At 38.9% G+C, this 20,956-nt stretch overlaps 1 protein-coding gene across 2 annotated transcripts in view; it reads left to right on the top strand.

Moving 5' to 3' along the window:
* The window catches only part of ARHGAP28 (Rho GTPase activating protein 28), a 75,896-nt gene that overhangs the window by 27,093 nt on the left and 27,847 nt on the right, over positions 1 to 20,956 (top strand). For both annotated transcript variants that reach the window (XM_021525193.3, XM_085573757.1), the window contains 2 exons: positions 14,258 to 14,457; positions 18,918 to 19,135. In XM_021525193.3, the coding sequence (XP_021380868.3) occupies positions 14,258 to 14,457; positions 18,918 to 19,135 (418 nt within the window). The remainder of the gene's footprint in view (positions 1 to 14,257; positions 14,458 to 18,917; positions 19,136 to 20,956) is intronic.

Raw genomic sequence — 20,956 nt, 5'->3', positions numbered from 1 at the left:
CAGCAGAAATAATACTCTGCCTTGGGGAAAATTTTTCAAGGATTTCTCACCCTGTTATTTCCTCCATAGGGGCAACATGAGGCCTGTACTGGGGGGTCAAAGGGAAGTCTGAAATTGCATCAGATGCTGCAGAGCAGTGCAAAATGATGACCATGGTCAAGATGATGAGTACATAATTGATTTTAATTGACTTTGATCAGGATGAAAGAGCAACTATTTTCTTCTTCCCTTGTCAAATATGAAATCTTACTGAAAGGAAATCCAGGCAACTAATATCTCTGGAGATTTGACTTTTGCTCCCTAGATTCTTGATTGATTTGTTTGGAAAAGTTAGTCTAATCAGTGGGATTATTGAGAAATTTCTACTGGATAATTATACTCCTAGCACCAATAGAGTTTCCAAGTCCCAGCAGTGTTCTGTCAGGATGGGAGATAGAGTTTACTGGCACAAATGATTGTCCAAGCTCCTTTGTCTGATTTTGTGACCCATTTCTTATATGAGTGGAAGAAATTTGAAGGATCTCCTATCACTGGGTTTTCCTATGTTTGTTCCCAGTGAAGGTGATCATGTATATACCATAAAAAGGCAGCTCACTCTTACATGTTAGGATTTTTAAGGCAGGGCTTTACGGGAAAATTGCAAAGTTATTTCTAATTCAGAAAGTCTCTCTGAGGCGCTGAAATGTAGATGTTTCTAGACAGCTACAAATTCTCCACTGTTGAGGTTTTAAGATGATGATCAAATTCTAATGAAAACCTAGAAACGCTAAACAATATTGTATTTTTCTTGAACTCTTAATTACTTCTTAAAAAATGTCTCTTCAAATGTATTATTTTGGAAAACCTTAGGTAGTAAGCAGCATATTAAGTTATCATAATGATACAGCAGTCTCATAATTTGACAGATCTTTCTCCCACCCAAATGATTCCAACTTCTTTGAAGAAGAAGTTTTCTTATTTTGAATTATGCTTTCATTAAGCAACTGATTAATGTTGATCCTGTGCGTCATATTATATAAAATATTCAATTTTATGTGTTATCTAGACTTTTTCACAGTTGCTTTTAGGAGATTACTCAGATGTTCCCTCCCTTTGTTGCTGTCTTTGTTGTACATTCATACATTTATTTATATGTGAGTATGAATCCATATAAATGTATAGTAATCTTCCCCTTAGGATACTGTGGATGTATGTCATAAAGGAAAAGGAGATTAACAGTAGAATACAATACAAACAGGCCAACTTTATGGCAGTCTTGCAAAAAATCCTGCCAAACAAAAGAATAAATAACAGCTGTGTTAATCAAAGCCAAATTTAAAATATAAGGCTTGAATTTAGATGGTCAAAGTCCCAGAAAACTGGGCAAGATTAATGTCCACAGAAAAAAGAACTCCAAGGACAAAGAGTGTAATAATATATATAGTTAAATGGAAGGCAAATTTTGAAAAGTTCTCCTGTGATTTAAAGGTCTAAGTCAAAACTGACTTTGAGAGCAGGAGCATTTACTTTCCTATAAATCCATAGGGTTTGTGCTCTGGAATCCTTCAGTCTTTCCTGAAAATAGGAGTTGGGTGATGGCCTGCCTTAGTCCCTTTTTGGAAGTATAATCTGTAGTTGCCTGAAAGTCCAAAACATGTTCTGGTCCAAGAATATCAACCTGGACTACCGACTCACACCAAAGAACTAGAGGTTTGAGCACGATTATTCCCTGTTATACTGGAAAGCCGTATGTCATCTGCTTTGGATTAAACTCACAAAGATGTGTTAGCCTATTCAAGATCCTGTGGAAGCATTTTGAATCAATTGTAACTGATGTAAATATAGCCCTTGACTGGAAATCATCCAGAGAGAGAAAGAGAGCTGCAGCAGTTCAGCCAAGATGCATTATATCAAAAGCATGGATAAGTAATTTGGTGTCCTTATAGGAAGGATAGCATTACAGTTTCACAACATTCATAAAGTGCCTGCACAGTGAAAGATCTAACACAGTCATTAAAAGATGAATGAATGCCCAATGAATCTTCACCTCCTATCATGGATCATGGCTCTCTTATCTAGGCAGGTGTGGGAAGAGGAGCATGAACCACAATGACAGAGGGCACAACAATGGCTTAGTCGTACTCCTTTGACAGGAGTATGTGAGCTTCCAGACATGATTTATTATGTTTGCATAGCAATATTAATTACTTTTTAGTGGTTATCTAGACAAGAATATGTACAGGATTGCAAAGGTCAGATAGAAACTTCAGCCAAGCTCTGTAGGACTTACAGAAGCAGTCCTTTTACTCACAGTGTACCACAGCATTAAGTCATGAACTAGCACTTGTATTTTTAACCCTCTTCTGTAACAAAACATCTGTGTCATTTTGGAGATCTCATTTCACCCTCATCCATAATTTTTATTTGATGTCTTTGGAGCTGTCATATGATGAATTAGCTCTTAACTATATAATTAATGAAGTGCTACAGGGAGTGGTTGAGGTGTTTTGATAATTACCAAATTCTGCTGTTATCTACTGCATGATGATTTGGTATCTGGGTTCAGACTCTGGGCTGTGACTGGTTGGGAAGTAGTCAGCTTAAAGAGGCAATTCTCTAAAGTCCTCTTTCCATTGTCCCAGTACAACCTGGTGCAAACTCTGAAGAGCTTACAATAAGCCAGTACAAAACAGTAAATGTCAAAATAACCAATAGTAACCTTCTTGTAATACATGTCTAAAAAAGATGCTGAGGAAATTTCTAGTGCAGTTCTGGGCCATCTAAGGTTTCTGCTTCCCAGGAGAATGTGAACTGGCATTTTGTGCCTATGTTAAGATGCTTCAAATTAAGGTGCCATTCCTCTATGTCTTCTGTGTCTTAAAGTCTTCCTCTCAACATACGCTTTTTTTTCTGTGAGATTTCCAAGAGCTACATCTTCTTCCCCCAGCATCAGTACTAAAAAAAGTTAAGTCAAACCTTACACACAGGAGTAATTTGGCTGACTTCAACAGGGCTGCTTGCTGGATTCAGAATTACTAGCATCACTGAAGCACCATATTTTGTAAATATTAATAGCCTCTGTAGCTTCAGGAACTGCAGTATATTTGAAAACCTAGCTTTGAAATACCTGGCATGCTATAGCTTTCCTCAGAGTCCTCATAGATGAAATATTTGAGACAAACCTCAAAAGTCATATAAGCAGGAGAACAAAATGGTAGTTGAAGGAAACTGGAAAGCTGTTGGGTGTGATGTATTAGTTTTTCCATTTAAAAGGTGATTTTTCTTGTTATGGTATTTTATGGGTATGTGAAGAAGTGTGTCAGTCTAATATTTCCAGCTCTCACTGGAGTCCTGCTGGTTTGGAAGCACCTCTGATTCATTTGACTGCTAACATAGAGAGGGCATGTTTTTCACAGCCATGCAATACAAACATTTGGACACAATTAGAAAACTACCACTTAAGATCTAGGATGTTGCCTTGACAGCTCTCATGAAGATGTTCTTTCTGTCTCTTTACCATAAACCTAGCAATTACTTTAAGATCATAGAAAACCTTTTATACTCCACTGATAGGAACTATATAGCCAAAGTATAAGAAAATGCATTGGTTTTTTTGTCTTGACTTCTTCATTCCACCATTGAAGACCTGAGATTATAACAAACTAAATTTGATTTTGTGGTTCACTGTTTCTTCTTAATCTGCTCTTTAGAGGCCTGTGAGGACCTATTAGGTGTTCTCTGTCTGTTGTGTTTGTCTCCATGAAAATTCAGCCTCCTCTCATTTCCATCACTTTTCTGTCATTTCTTAAGATGTCATTTGCCATCACCTCACCATGACATTTCATAGCAATGCTACTAGACTTAACTGGCAACTCAAGAGTTTCTTGCCAGCACAGTTTTGTACCTACATTTTAAATTAAAACACTCTAGACTAATCTCCAATAGGAGTCTTCTACCAGCTTTTGATTTAAAATCACCTTTATGTTTACACAGTAATGTTTGTATAATTACTGATATCTTGAATATGAGAGAATATCAAATAATATACTGAAATTTAATTTTAAAGTGAGTAAAACAGCACAAAATTTTAACCAAAAGAAGATAAGTGAATTAGCAAGAAATACAACCTTCAGTGTTCCCCACAAAATGCGAGTCAAAAGCCTATTCTGGTACAGTTTTCTTCTTAAAGCTTGAAGGTGAAATGTGCACCACATTAGCAAAACATCTATTGGTTCAGCAGAGACAAGAGGATTTACTTCTGTTAATATTGCCTGGCTGTTTGAGATTTTTTAGTCATTAATTTTTGTAGAATGTAAAGTGCCCTCATTGCTTTGACTGAGCTTTTTGCAAATATTTGGAACTGAGTGGAGAGATGGGCTGGTGTGTGACTATATCTGATAAGGAAATGTGACAGTCAAATGCTGTTGGAGAAACATGGGAATATATCCATCAGCTGCAATGCCCATCCCATGCCCTGTGTGCTTTGGCATTGGTGTCACCTCCCCACTGCACAGAGAGCCCCTCTCAACTTCTCTGCTTGCTGCTGTCCTACAGAGTCTCTCACCCCACCCAGCAGCACTTGATTTTGGAAGGTGGAAAGGGAAGGGAAAGAAGCAGGGTTCAGGGACATCTGCAGACAGAGGGATGGAAAGGGGGACAGAATTAGAGGTGAGGCCTCACATTGCCTCAGGTTATCAACAATAAAGTCACAGACCATTCAGGACATGGACAAGAGTTTCCATGTTGATGTACTTCCCAGCAGTTTCCAGCTGATGTATAACCGTTTTTCTTCAGGTAGAAATAGAAACCCAGCGCTGTGAGATATTGTCCAAGATCCATCTATGTTTCTTTATTCATTGCACATTCTTTATCTACACTGCTTTTTAAGCAGTCTCATTAACAAGAAGACAGACTATTCAACAAGTGTGGAACAATTTCCAAGGTAATTCATACAATCTTTACCAATGTACTTGAGTGGCAGAAAATAGAATTAAGCCCACATCTTAATTTTTGTTTGGCTACAGAAATTTCCAGCAAATTTTTCATTCCCTCTGACTGATTCAATATAACACAAAGTACAATACAACACAGAAAATACCAGCTGAGAGTCTGGAATTGCCAGATACCCAACCCAGAGCTGCTGAGAAAAATTTAAATGGTGTACATTTGCTCATGAAGTTTTTGTGATTTGTAATGACTTCAACATTAGCAGTACCACAAAGAAGGATATTCTGAATTTAAACATAAGGGATAAATTAAGCCAAAGGGGTTGTAACAGTTTATTGCAATCTGAGAATCTGATCCAGGATTTTCATGACAGTGTGAAGTTATTCATCATTCTGTCAAAAGATTCAATAATATCTAAAGTGAATATGCATTTTTTTTCAATAAAATAATTTTAAAGGTAGTGTTTTGCTTAGCTTTAAAAGTTCAGTGTGTTAGTTTACATTACTTCAGTCCACTCCTGTGAATACTATTAAGCCCAATGGTCAAAACATTTTGTCATGAATACCATGCATGACAAAAACATAAATGAATACATTCGAGTTTATTTATTCATATTTTATAGCTGAGGCGTGGCCTTCAATATATGTTAAAAACATCTAAAGGAGAAAGCAATAACTCAAGTAATGCTTGTTTGCTTAGGTCCTGAAGCCTTTGAAAAAAGTGTAATGGGTGGAGTGGTGACATTTACTTAAAAGCATCCATTAATTATAGGAAGGAAGAAAGTAACGGTTGGACTTCACTTAAAACTAAGCACAAAGAAAACTTCAAACAGACATTGCATAACTTTAAGCTCCTGTTTATATGTTCACTCTCTAGATGTATCTGCCTCCCTTCATTGCTTATATGAGGACCTTAAAGTGCTTACATTTGCAATATATGCAGTTTCATTAGATATTTTCCAGTAGACACTATAGTCCAGTTCTTTATGCTATTACCTTAAGTCAGTCAAAATTATTGACTTGTTTTTTGAAGTGTTTCAGAAAGTCATACAAATACTATTGAGTTTCTTAATGATAATAATCATGCTGGTTGAAAGGATAGCTCCTCTAGAGTGATATAAAAATAAAAATGTATATTCTTTCACATTTTCATCATAAATGTACGCAATGTTAGAAGATGTATTGAAACTTGTAGAAATTTTGATCCCTTATGTTTCACTGCTTCATTGTATCTGCTGAGTTTTTTAATATTTATTTTTCTTTAAAAACTCTTAATTTGTCACTATAGAGACAAAACTCTTCTAATATTGTCAAGTTTACATCTCACATGGATTTTATTTGGTTTACTTCTTTGTGTGGTGAATCATTTGGGCCCCTTTGGAGGTCTTGGGCATTTCCTGCACTTTTAACTATCCTTTTGAGTAATAAATAATGAATCTGGCTAAATGTGAGTTGCTGGCAGACACTAATCAATTTTACTGTGAAAAAATATTCTGGATCTGTCTGCACATTACTTTTCTCCTCCTTCTGATTCCTTGGTACTTGTAGTTGCACACAGAAGGATGCACAGTGGCCTGATGTACTCCAGCTGACATGAGACCATGGTGTACGCAGGGAGTGTTCATAGGGCTCTTGGTTACCTTTGAAATGACACTACCAGAGCAGTAGGAAGCAAAAGAGCATGACAGCACTGCCTTTTGTGAGATCTTCCTCAGGACTGCAGATAGCTCTCTGTGGAGAGACTGGGTTCATGCAGTGAACAGCATCACACTTCGTGCAGTACCAGTGTTTAGACAGAATCTAATATATTTGTGCTTCCTGCTTTCCTTTTCCTTCATGTGACTCTTAACAATCTTTGCTTGCTACTTTAGTTAAAACACTGCTCGCCCTAAACTGCAGAACAAAACACTTCTGCTTAATGCTATTTGTGTGCATTCACTGAGTAATTCATGCCAAGGACTAGTAGTAAACCCAATGTATTTTCAGGTCAGCCCAGGTGGAATCTGAAGAGTTTGCCTTGGATTTCAGAGTGCTCAGCTAACTAGGATCTCTCTGGGCGAGTGCCAGATGGAATTTATGGAGTCATCTACTCAACAGAAGTGGATAAATTGTACAGTCATGTTCAGCGAGCCTGGTGCTCCCGGAGCCTTTCATCAGCTCTAACTGATAAAGTGTGACATCAGTGGGTTCAGTGCTCAGACACAACTCGCTTGTACTGTAAAGGCACAGGAGAGCAAACATTTTCTGGAAGCACAGGATCTAAGCCCACAGTACATGGCCCGCATGCCTATGTTTCCTCCTGGGAAACTTTGTCCTACCCTGGATACATGGGTTTATTTTTAATATAAAATAGGTCTTAGGTGAGCATCAGCACAACAAAAGAATTTATCACAATAACAATAAATATGTGTGGGAAATGTTTAAGATGTTTGAACTAGTTGTCATGTCCAGCTTTTGTCTCCTGTAGGTCATGTCCAGATGTTTCTTATCTTGCCCATACCCACTGAAAATTACATGTAACATATTCTGCCATGATCTGTTCATGTTCTTAAGTCATCAGCATTGAAAACTGGATTAAACTGTTTCCTTTTAATGCATTTGAAAAGAATTCTTTCCAATTAACTTGAAAAAAAAATGGTTAACAGAACATACTCTTGTTAATCATTTGGGAACCCCTTCTGCCCTTTAGCAATAGCTTTGTTAGGAGAAAGAAGATGAAATAGAGTCCCTTTCAGATTTTGGCAGACACATTGCAGCCATGTAGTGCACTGTCTCTGTTGGATCGGGCCAACACTGAAGTGATGTGATTGCCAGTGTGGAGGGGAGGTCTGGGTTATGTCCTCAAAGGTCACTGTTGCCAGCAGGCAATACCTAGAGAGTATATTCCCTGAACTCCCCAAACTCAAAGGGTTTGATTGTGAGAGCCCTCACACTGAAACCCACAGACAGAGAGAGATTCTTCTGCAATCTCCATGCTTGGCTGAACAGGGGCACAATGTGGCCTTTGTTAGGCAGGGAACTTCCCTGCCACTTACAGTAACGTTGCGTAAGAGACAGTTGAAGAATCCAAGGTGAAACGCATTTTTAAATGTTGTCAGGTAACACTGCTCTGCAAATTCTGCAACTCAGTCTCCTAACTTCTGTTACTACCTTGATGAATTGCAGACAAAATATAATTAAATAAACAAAACTTTTAATTCCTGTAAATATTACAGCTATTTTCTCTTTTAATCTTAAGATTCAGTAGACAACCCATTTTGGTCCTAAAAACCATAGAAGCATAGAACATCCTGAGTTGGAAGGGACCACAAGGATCATCCAAGTCCAACCTCTATCCCTGTGCATGACAGCCCCAAGAGTCACACCATATGCCCGAGAACATTGTCCAAACTCTTATTGAACTCTGTCAGGCTGGTGCTGTGACCACTTCCCTGGGGAGCCTGTTCCAGTGCCCAACCACCCTGTGGTTGAAAAAATCTTTACCTAATATCCAACTCAAACCTCACTTGACACAGCTTTATGCTATTCCCTCATGTACCATTACTGGTCACCAGAGAGAAGAGATCCCAGCTCTTCTCCTCATGAGGAAGCTGTGGACTGCTGTGAAGTCTTCCTTCAGTCTCGTCTTTTCCAGACTGAAAAAACAAAGTGATCTGAGTCACTTCTCATACAACTTTCCCTGTAGTCCATTCACCATCTTTGTAGACTTCTTTTGTATGATCTCTAATAGCTTTATATGTTATACTGTGGCTCCCAAAACTGCCCCCAGCACTCGAGATGAGGCTGCCCAGTGCAGAGCAGAGCAGAGAATGACAATCCCCTTCTTTGCCCAACTGGTGATGTACCTGAAGTCTCCAGGACAGGGTTGGCCCGCCTGGATGCCAGGGCACTGCTGACTCATGTTCAGATTACCATCAACAGGATCCCCAGGACCTTTTTTTTGTGGTGCTGCTCTCTCTATTTTGTTCTTCAGTCTGTGCATATATTAAAGGTTGACCCACTCCAGGTGCAGAATCTGGAGTAAAATTCAAGTTGACGGAAACATATTTTGAAGAATCTTTTGTAGACTACAAAGAAAGGCAAAACAGAGAATTCCTGTGTTTTGAAATCTAACCAATAAAGTAAGGTGATAGTTTATTTTCGACCCCATCTTTGTTAACAAAGAGCAATGAGATTCACGTGTTTTGGAGTTCTGCTGGGCCACAGGATGAGAAAATTAATAATGAAATAAAGCCTTCCTCTGCCTCTCACTCAAATACTCTTTTACAAAGCAGGGCAATGTGACAGCAAGAGTGAGCATGATATTTAAATATTTGCTATACCAAATGCTAGAGAGAGGACAAGGAATCTTTAGCATCCACTGCCTACAACTTGCCTAACATCTGCAAGATAATCAGAAACAGAAGAGTGTAGACAGAATTGGGGGAATATTTTATGATCTATACCCTTCCTTGTGATCAGAAGCCATGAAGCATGAGCAGAAGGAAATAAGCAGATCACAAACAGTGCAGGAACAAGGTCATGAGGAAGGAACCAGAAGATGAGAGATTTGGGTTAAGAGTGAACTGTGCACAAAAATACTATTTTCCATTGCTGGTCTCTTCCTTTGCCTGGAATTTGTATACATTTTATTTAGAAGAAAGAGATCTATTGATACATGACTGCTAAAAATTCAGAACAGTTCTTAATAATGAGGAATACATGCTTTTTCCCTGTCAATGCAAGCTACTATCCCCTTTCTTACATATGGGAAAAGAGAAACAAATGGCTATACTGATAGAATTATTGCAGTGTGAAAAGGTGGATATTCATCCTACAATGACCAGGACAATTTGATTCCTTCACCTTTCCCATTCTTATAAATGTGACTAATTGTGGTGAAGCAGGTTCAGGACCCACTGAATGAAATAAAGATAACAGCCCACAAGAATAAGATGTCTTCTCCCTCTGTGTAAACAACAATCAAGTGCTGTTTTTAACTACAAGATGGCTTTATTGCTCCCATTTGTTTTATGGATTCTTCACCATCCATTACTTAATTAAACTCAAAATACAAACCGGCTTTATCATTACTGAAACTGTGAGCAATCATTAAGTGTCACCGAGCCAGCTCTTCATGTGGTTTTACAAACCTTTACTTTTGAGGATAGGGTAAGAAGAGCTTATTGGATCTGGCTTGGCTATTCTGAAATCAATAGGTGGTATCAGATCCTGAACACACTAGTGCAGTGCAAGATAAAATATAGGGTCAGGAGGCCTATTTAGCTGATGCATTTCATCAGTATTCTAAACATACACCAGGCCAAAACCAGAGTCAAACACAGCTGAATTAGCTTTCTAGTGCCCCATGGAAATACCCTCCTTCCCTGCAATAGTTTTTCCACAGCAAGCTTTCTAAATTATATCATGTTTCTCCTTCCTGGCACTCTTTAACCCTTTCTTCTGTGAATATCCAGTAATACAAGTTCTTTGGTAAGTTCTTATATACTTTTAGTTCTTATATACTTTTCCCTTTTTTTTTTCCCTTCCTCAGTGTTTTATGTGGCTTTTCTTTTTTATTTTATTCCATCCTGAAAAACATTTCAGCTCATTCAGTGGAGTTGCTATAATTTTTGCTCAGTGCTTTTAGGTTCATATTCCTCTCCCAACTTTTTCCATCAAGGAAGCCAGGATCTGAGATCCCTCCCATGTTTAATTTAATCAGCATTTCAGATTAGCACAGTACTACCCATGTATGTGAAGGAACAAAAGAAACTTAGCATGAACTTTGTGATCGCTGCTTGCTTAACAGGACTGGTTTACAACTTTTCTGTAGGAACAGCAGAATCAGATTAGTGAAAACTTTTTATTGTTCTAAAGTTTTCTTGAGACACTGAGAAAAAAAGACCAAAACAAAGGATGGCTTGAGGGTGAAAAAGGTGTCAGGAACAGAGGTTGTCTGCTGCAAGAGTTCCAAGGTAGCAGGCAACCTGATCTTCTCTAGACATTTCTGAGACAGTTCTGAGATGTTGCTGAGTCAGTGCTCTTACAGTGTCCTTCAAGAATTAATTAAAAGCAGTGAAGAACATGCTTTGCTTCCTCAGTAGGATTTTTTTTTTCCTGAAACTGTTTGGGCAGCTTTGGCTGGAGGAAATGGGAGACAGCTGCCATTATCACATAAAGGCAAGACCACTTCCTCCCAGACAAAAGTCACAGGTATAGGGGTCGAAACAGCAGCTGGAAGTCTTTAAAACACATGAGCTTTAGTTAGACATACTCAGAATAATTGGAGAAGGTTTGTACCAGAGCACCTGGAAGCAACCTTCAGATGTTTACCAATAAGGGTAAAGCACCTCTGCCTAACCTTTCTTGTTACTGGAATTTTACACAGCTTGATTTAATCTGGGTTGAGAGAACAAGCCTCAAATACAAAGTTCTCAGGAACTTTGTTCAGCTGCTTTTCCAAATAAGCTCTGTGCTTGTAATATTGTTGTAAATGCACATTAATTACACAGGAACCTTAGACATATTTGGCAAAGCTTGTTGCCAAAGCAGTTGTTGCTGTTTTACATGGTCTATTTAAGCAGTTAGCTTTCTGGTATGGTTATATTACAAAATAAGAACACTCAGTGTGAGGAGAAAAGCAACAACCCACCAAGCCTCTTTCTTCCTAATATGGTGAAATAAAAAGCCCTTGGTCTGAGCCAGCTGAAGTGCTGATGGAGTCAAAGCCCAAGGATCAGTGTGGTGTGGTGCCTGAAGAGCACAAAGGTCGTGGTCAAGATTCACACTGGGAGGGCAGGAAATGTTTAAATTCCCTGACCGTGACTAAATGATGGGAGGCAATGATGCTATCACGGATGCCCTCTTCTCATCCCAGCTCATGTTCGATTCCAGAATGGTGAGAGCGTTCTTTCCTGCACTTGCTGGCTCGGGAGCTCTGGGCTGTGCTATACAGCTTGAGTAATAAATCACAATATTTATATTAAGCAGGGACACAAATTTCTCAGTGAGCAGCTGTGTTGGGGTCTCAGGCCTCAAGCTGAAGAGGAGGCTGGTGAGGGACAAGCTGTGACAAGAGGACACACACCAGCCCTTGGTGTCTCCTCTGCTTGCACAGTGTCCAGTGAATGGGAGCCCCAAACACTGTTGGAATACCAGGCAGTTTTGCCTTTTTCCTTATTTGTGTTCATGATCACCTTTTAAACAAAAGAGCTCAGGTTTTCACAGCAACAAGCAATGGGTTGGTGGGTGCTGTTTGCTCCATGCCACCCAGCTCCCAGCAGAAGAGATGGGGTTTTCTGGCTGCTTCTCAGGAGTTCCATTTCTGCTGGTTAAAACCTCTGCTCAGGGATGCTTGGTACAGTATTAACTCATCATATTTAAGTCCAGAGATCCTTGGATTTTTGTTATTTGCTAATGTGAGGATGATACATAGGTGAATCCACAAAAGAAAGGGAAATCCATACAAAAACCTCAGAGACTGACATGTCCAGATGCATAATTCCAGTGATTATAAATTTTCAGGTACCCCAGCCATGTGAGGCTTTGGGGACAAAAGCCAACTGAAACTCCCATCTCCCCAGAGGGAGAGCTGCAACGAAAGCATTTTTAACCACACTTGTGTCACAAATTCCTCTCGCATTTGGTGACTGTGGCTTGTTCTAATTAAAACAATAACAGTTTAAGCACTGTGTTTTAAAGCAAACAAACTGTTTATGAGGATAGAATCAGAGAGAAATACTGAAGACAGTGCTTCTCTTCCCAGAGGACACGTCTCCACCACCACATAGCATGTTCTCTTCTGCTGTAATGTTATCACCCATCAGAAAGTTTTGCTTCCCAGCTTTTTTTCCAAGAGCACAGGGGCTAATTTGGCAGATGAATAATCCATATTATACCTATGAGTGTTCAAAAATAGGCAAAAGCCTGAGCTTTGCCTTTTATAAAGCCTGATCATGTCCAAAGCTGGATTTGTCTGTTGTTCCCACCACAGGTCCCCAGCCTGGGGCTCAGATCTAACCCAGAAGGACCTGCCCAGATAAAGTGAGGAGGCTCTGCCAGCCCCAAGGAAGCATCCAGCCCTTCACTGGCAAGGAAGGGTAAAGCAGAGGCAGCAGCACAATGAAGGAGAAGCATGCTCAGTCAGCTTTATGAAATAATACATTGTTTATACATCCATTAGGAAAACTTTGATAAGGAGGGAAACACTGTAAAGGAAATAACTTTTTTTCTAGTGGAGTAAAAGTGATGTCTGTGGTTTTAAACAAAAGTATTTTGGCAGGATCATGCCATACAGAAGAGGAAGAGCAAGGGAAACTGCATTTGAATTAATTCAGATAAGTGAAGGTCAGAAGACCTTATGTCAGAATTTTCCATTAATTCCTATGGTCTAACTCTCTGCAAAAATTGTTTTACCTCCTAACTCCTTTGTACAAATATTGTTGTGGTTATTACTACTGATTACTGTATCTACTGTAATTACACATACAAAAGCTGTTTACAGTATTGCAGCCATAATAATGCAAAAGAACAAAGCCAGGCAATTTTCATGGTAGATGTTATATGAGATTTTGAATGAATTTGTATAACTGTTTTCAGCTGCAAGTACTTAACAGTGGGGAAAAAGACAAGAACAAAAGAGTAAGGAGCAAACTTTGTTTTAATTCAATCCCTGTATTGAATCTTAACTTGAAACTTGATTTTTGTTGAATCGTAACATTTTTGAACCTGTGATCAAAACCTCTGTTTGACCTAGAATATGCTACTTTAATTTAAAGTCAAATGTTGTTTAAAATTAGTTTAACTTAATAAAAAAATCCAAAACTTTCTAAAAGGGTTTTCAATTAAAAAGTGATTATTTTTCCAAATTAAAATCTTTCAAGTTTGTGTTTTTTTTTTTTTCTTTTTTGGAGTGAAGATGAGTTTGTAAAATATTTCAGTGTTCCCAATTCTCATTTCTTCCCCCAGAGAAGTTTTCACTGAGGCATTTCATCCAGTAAGCAGAACAGGAAGGGATAGAAAGAGAAACTGAGGCAAAAAGAAGTGAAAATAGTTTTCCAGGATACTAGTATGAGAAAAAGAAATTGCATTTCCTGAGTTCCCTCTAGATTGTGAAATACTGAAGGACATTAAAGAGATAAATTACCAGATGCAAAATACATGTCCAGCCATTATTGTTGTGAACGACAGAGATCATGACAATTACCAGAGCTGTGTACTTGGCCTCTGAAATCTTGTTCCCTATTTCCTGGTATAGTCACAGGTCAAGCACTAGTTGCCTGCTTCCATTTGCATGGGACAAGTCAGCATGATAGAAAGATGATTTTATTTGTATGGCTTTGTCTTTTCAGAAAGTCTCTCTCTCGCTGTCGAAGAATTAACAGGATGCTTTCCAACGAGTCAGTATCTCCTGCTTTCAGTCGCTCCAATTCTCAGGCCTCCATGGACAGCACTTCCATGGAGGACTTCTGGTGTGAAGTAGAGAGCATCAAAGAGAGCAGAGAAGATGGATCTGAAGAAGCAATGCTCTTGGAGTTCAAACCTGCTGATGGTGAGCACATGAACACTACTTACTCCTCATACCCTGGCTTTGCTTCCTCTCCTGAGGAGCCTTCCTTGTGTCACTCAGTCTGAGCAGAAGTACTGGTCTGGATGTATGATCATTTTAGCTCCTTTTCTGAGCATCACAGTTAATCACTGGCAAGAAACAATAATTGTCTGGTTTATACACTAGAGCCAGTAATTAACTTCTGAAGTAAGTTTTGTTGCATTGATTTTAGTTGTGCTTCAGGAGGACAGATACAGTGTAATTCAGAAAATAAAGGCACTCAAGGAAAATTAAATTTTCAGCATTAAATAGATTAAACCAAAACATTTAAAGTAGAAAAATGTTAATTTAGTATGCTATAATTTTAAACTTTCCGGCTTTTGATAGGACATGATTCAGAAATTATTAAAGTCTTGAAGCAGTTTTTGGTTAGATGTCGTATTCCTCTATCAGGAATTTAATACTGCCTGTTTTGCTGAGATTGCCCAATTAACATATCGTCAAGGAGAGGTTAGAGATAAGTCTGAATGTAGGCATGCCTGTATAGTTCAGGCTGCCCACTAGACCACATTCATTCATCACTTATACAATGTATCCTGAAGGTATTTCTGCCTGTTACGTTAATGGTTTCCCCTCTCGTTAGGTACTGTATTTGGAAAAACATGCACTATGTGCTAGCTTGTTGCAATGGAGCTTTGTGTTAGATGATTTGATAACATCTAGAACAGTGGTTCTCATTTTTTTTTTAATTAGGACCCTCATCACAAATGCATTATATTGTGTAACACAAAATACCAGGTGTTACTATACAATGAAACCAAATTTCTTCTGAGGTTGTGACCTCCTGATAACTGCTGCTACCCTTCTATGGCTCCTGGCCACTGGTCTGGTAACTACTGATGTAGGGATAGATTTTGAAATGATGGCATGTTCTTTCCATACAATTATTAACACAAGTTATGATGTATTTTTCCTACCTTGACGTACAATGGGATGCCATTAATTCTGCTACCAGGAAGAATGGTGCAAAGTACTTTTTATTAAGCAATCAAATATGCAACCAGTCATGGTAAGTAACCCACACAGAGGTATCTAGCTCAGACCGTGTACTGTTTCCATGGGAAACACCTCCCATTCACTAGTTTCCATCTGGGCTCCCCTGGGAGCAAAGGGAGAAGACCACCAGAAATCTTGGTCTGCTGTGAGGGTTATGATCAGTCAGCCTAAATCTACTGTTCTGAATTTTGCTGTTCCTTACTGGGAAAACTCCTGTCTGGTCATACTCTTTAGCTTGGAGACTCCATAAAGAGATTGTGAGCCTCATGGTGCCTCCTCCATGCAATTGTCACCACAAACTAACACGTGTCCCTGACTTGTCTGCACTGTCAGGGAAATGACATAAATCTGTGGGCTGCCAAGCTGGATAACTTAGTAGGACAAGGCAATACAGGAGCTTATTTTCCAGAAACGTTTCCATCAGTTTCATCACTGCTGAACTAAATCTCCTCAACAGCCCAAACTCTGCTGCAGTCCCATGTTACCCTTTGTCTGAGTACACCTCATTACATCACATTGATTTTTCCCCTCTGCTGTGAATTAAAAATGAGACTGCAAGTCAAAATGCAATACATCTCCACACTACATTTACCTTCATATTGTTGTCTTAAACACATATATATGTATTGCATATACCCACACACAATCAGGCAGTGTTTGTCCTAGTTATTAACATCAGGAATATATTCAGTCTGGGATTATAAATCTTGGAAATAATAGTGAGTTCTATTAAGGTTCTAATAGGATAATACTCCTTGCCAATAATCAAAACACTAAAAATCAATGTGGAAACCCTCAGGGCAAAATAAAAGCAAATATTCATCACCCTTTTGAGATGTCTTTGAGAGGAGGAGATGAAGATCCCTTAGAAGGAGGCCAAAGGGTGATAGAAGCCAGGCAGGCATGACTGTCAAAACCTCAGTGTGATTTGCCAGACATCATCTGCAAAGGGCAGACAACAGCATACTTATTCTGTTGATTTTAGGAAATTCAGTCAAAAAAGAACAGAAGATCATGACAAGTGACACAAGGAATGAAAATGTAGAGAAGGAGAAAGTCATGGTGTATTTAAGATGTCCATGCCATGTAGAATTGCTTTACAATTTTTGTTGCAAGGCTTGAATGCTGTGAGTTACTTAAGGTTATTTCTCTGGGCTATTTCAGGTTATATCTGAGATTCAAAACAGGACATGCCTCTTTCCTAGCAAACTCTATGAGAAAAAGAGAATTACCTTTTCAATTTTCTGTCTTCTAGTGGAGCAGAATCAAACACAGTATCAAGACTATGCTGTATTAGTAGCTAACAATGTAAAAATAATTCTTTCTTAAACAACATGGGGGTGGGGGATTTACCTTAATTTAACACCAATGTGTCATAAAATTTTGAGCATTTTTAATGCATAAATTTCTTCTCTTTAATACTTTTACTCCTCTGATTACTGTTGTTATGTGTTAGTCTATTGTTTGTGTGTGGTTGGAACAGGAAAAGGGAAAAGTCAGAGAAAACAAGTCACAGAGTGACTAGTAAGTAGGCAGAATTTAATGTCTGCCCTGCTATTTTTCATAGCAAGTTTGATTACAAGCTCAGTTCTTGGAAAGAATATGTCAGGACAAAAGCAAAAATTAATGTAATTTAAAAGCTGAAACATGGACAGATGTGGCTCCAACAGCGACATATAAGAAAGAGAAGAGACCTTCTTAGAAAGAAGAGTGAAAGTGGCAGAAGAACCACTGATTCAAAGCTCACAGAGAAGGAAAAGGAACAGTCTCCATCCTGTCTGTGGATACAGAAAGAATAAGAGCAGAGACAAGCTTTTTTATGGGATACAGAGCTGGTCATACCCCTGGCTAACACAGAGCAGGGGGTTTAGAAGCAGCTATTTTTGTAGTGCTTTGTAAAGAGGCAGGGCAGTTAACAATGAAGTCAGTGATGGCACATGTATAAGATGGTTTTACTTGTCCCTACAGCCAAGTCCTGTAATTTTCTCTTTTGTGTATGTAACTGCCAAAGTGCAGCAAACTGGTGTCCATCAATCAGCCTGCATTCTGATGTCAAAAAGAGGCAATAAAGGGAGAGTGGAAATACCAACCTGCCATTAAGACTGGTGCTGGGACAAGAACAAAAAGTGCATTGACGAGTTGTTTTATAGAACATGCTGCAAATTAATCCATTTCCTGTTTGACATGTTTATTTGCAGTACCTCTTCTTCAGTCAGGGCTGGAATGAAATTACTGTTTTGTGTCAAGCAGCTTACTGCTGAGCTAGGACTGCTCACAAAACTGAAATGAAGGTCCTCAAAATCTCCTATGTGAAGAGAGACTTTAAAAGACTATGATATTTATTGTAAAAAGAACACAAATCAAAAAGCAGTGACAGCAAAACTTAAAATTACTGAATGATTCAGAGAAGGCAGATTGGGACCTTTTCACAGACAGATAATGACAAGGCACATTCATTTCAGGTAACAGGTATCAAGCTGAAAACCTACATTGTCTTCACATGGCCAGGTTTTGATAGTGAGGGGCCTGCAGGTGTGGCTCAGTGAAAAGATGCCAGAAGCATCTGCCATGTCCAGTAGAGCCAGGATAGAAAACAATTCTTCCCACAATGCATACCCTCACTATGGGACAAATTGCAGTATTGAACCAGTTGGGAAGCAGGTATTCAACAGATTAAAGAGGGTATTAGTCACTAACTGAGATCCCAAAAACACTGGGGTGTACAGTGCTAGCGAGTCTTTACGAATTAGAAGTTAGGGTGATACCTAGCATGCCAGGATGGCTATTTCTGCATCTGCCTCCCTTACCTGACCTCTTAGACACCTACCCCTTCCTGACCCTTGTTCTTTAGAGAGCAGCTCTGGTTCTTAACCATCTCATTCAAAGCAAGCAATTCGACTAGGTGGACGTCAACCTTCTCTCAGTGTGGCTTCTTCACTAGCTACCACCAACCCTCTGGAATATGAAATTGCATCAATAGTGTGCAAATACACCTCCAGTATTTCTGTTTATTTGAATTGGAATACTGATTTTATTTCCATTAGCCAAATGGCTTTCTTCAGTACACCATGCTACAAATTGTGAACGTGGCATAAATGGGAATTGAGTGGATTTATGCTTTGGAATTAGGGGTTAATTTTTAGGGTCCTTGCTTTGTCAGGTTGGTTATTCTTCTGCCTTCTTCACACATATATGTTGATTAAATGCCTCTTCTGTTTTCCACACTGACAAACTGAAAGTTTGTCAAAGACAGTATGTTTACAAAACTAACTTAATTTGCATTTGTGGCCTAAGAAAGGTTGGAATTAGAATATTCTCAAGGTAAAGACTGTGGTTGCAGTCCTCTTTTCCTTCAGCCCTCTCTCCCTTCCTTGCCAGGCTTATTAACATGCTGTCTTCCTCCACAGAAGGGGAACTGGAGGCAGAATGGCTGCAAGATGTAGGTTTATCCACGTTGATCTCAGGAGCCGAAGAGGAGGATGGCCAAGCCCTGCTGTCCACTCTGACCAGAACTCAAGCTGCTGCTGTACAGAAGAGGTACAACACCTACACTCAGACCCTGAGGAAGAAGAACAAGCACACAGTCCGGGATGTGCGAGATATCTTTGGCACCAGCGACTCTTCTGTAAGTGTCCCCATGCATGCCTTTGATCTTAATTTTTATGCAATTTGCAAGTAGCTCACAAAGTTTCCTCCAGATAGGAACCCTTTCTTGCTGACAATGCACAGACAGTAATTAGCAGTTTCTGACTTTAAGACCAGACTTTAATGCTGTATACAGTACATTTGAGAGGAAAGGAAGAAACCAAATCCAATGGTACACAGTTTTGTAACTAACGTGTAACATAAAGTTGTATCTGTTGCCAGCCTTCCTCCTGAAACCTCATGTCAAGACTAACATTTACTCCTTTATTTTTTGGAAATTGGTGAGTTACTCTTGGCAGCTATTCAAATTTTGGATGGCTTCTGGGGACACTTGCTATTTACTCAGCAGTCTCAGTGGCGAAGTAAAACTTGTCTAATGAAGCAACTGGGGTTCACACACGCATAAGCAATTAAACACCTGCCAGCACTATTGTAACTTGTACACTGGCAGTTACATTTCACTTACATAGCAAACAAAAACCTATTAACTGTTCATTTGCTTCATGGCTTCAGAAATCAGCAGTGCCTCTGGAGGTTTCATCCACTTTGCCCTGAGGATAGCTCTGAACACACCAGTTCCTGTCAGTACATGTTTTGATTCTGGTGAACGCAGTCAACTGTGTGAGTTTAGTTGCTCAAAGCAACATGGGATTTTATGTTTATTACTCATGATATCTTAAATTGGAGTCACCAATAAGATCACAAGCTCACCTTTGAAATAAATATTAAAATTGTTGCCATTATAAAACTCCAAGAAACTGTTTTTCATTATGGCATTGCTTTGTCCTTTCCTGTTTGTTCTACCATCTCCTCAAGGTTTGATATCCTGGATTATTCACCAAAAAAATTTGGAAAAAAATTATAGCTGCATAGTTATATTAAAATTACAGAGTTATAATGTCCAGATATTTAACTTATTTGTTTCCAAATTAAATGTCTGGATTCTTTTAAACCTTTTGCACATATCCCACAAATACATTCAGAAGCATCCAATAGTTTCCTGTGGGCAGACTTTCTTTCATGAGAGATACCAAGCACATTTGCATGAACATCAAAAATCTGGTGGTACTTCTAGCTAGATTAGCTCACTTCTCCTGATTCAAGCATCTGTAAACCATAAGGTGTTTAATTTTTTTTTACAGAAGCTTGAGTTTCCTAATAAATTTCAATTAGCCAAATAAGCATTGTACATTTCCTCGCGGATGGGCACATTATTGGTTTATTTTTGACCTGCTTATTTTCCCCTTCTTACTTGAAAATATTTCTCATTTGCAAAAGGAATTTGGATGTTCAGAGCAACTGCCCTTCAAATCAGTGTTTTACCTCCTCCAAAATACTAGCTCTGCATTGTGAAAGCCTAAAAGATAAAATCAAATAAGTAATTAAGTCTTCTAATTCTTTTTCCCACAAAAATATGCAGTTCTGCAGGTGCTGACCTAGATGTTAAACCCAGATGCCCAAACACAACTGCAGAGCACGGCATCACCTCTCCAACAGCCTGTGAAACACTGTATTTCTAAAAGCCTGCAAGGCCCCAACTCTCTAATTTTCCTATTCACCAGTGCTCCTATTTCTGCTGCTTGTTATGGGATTTAGAAATTTTGTCCTGATTATCAGCCCTTTAGGGATAAACACACTTTAGGAGGGCGTGTGTCCCTGACCTAAGGGTTTCCCAAGTAGTCTTTTTAATGGGGTATCAGCAGTCCCTGGAGCTTTGCTGCCTCTTTGGGCACGGCCCTACAGCTGCCAAAGAATCTTTGTGATTAATCAGTTTAGGGAAGAGAAGCACATTAAAAATAAC

Source organism: Lonchura striata, chromosome 2, assembly GCF_050655825.1.
Source record: "Lonchura striata isolate lonStrDom1 chromosome 2, ASM5065582v1, whole genome shotgun sequence".
Taxonomy (NCBI): Eukaryota; Metazoa; Chordata; class Aves; order Passeriformes; family Estrildidae; genus Lonchura; species Lonchura striata.
The sequence above is the reverse complement of the archived record's forward strand: the minus strand, read 5'-3'. Positions and strand labels throughout refer to the sequence as shown.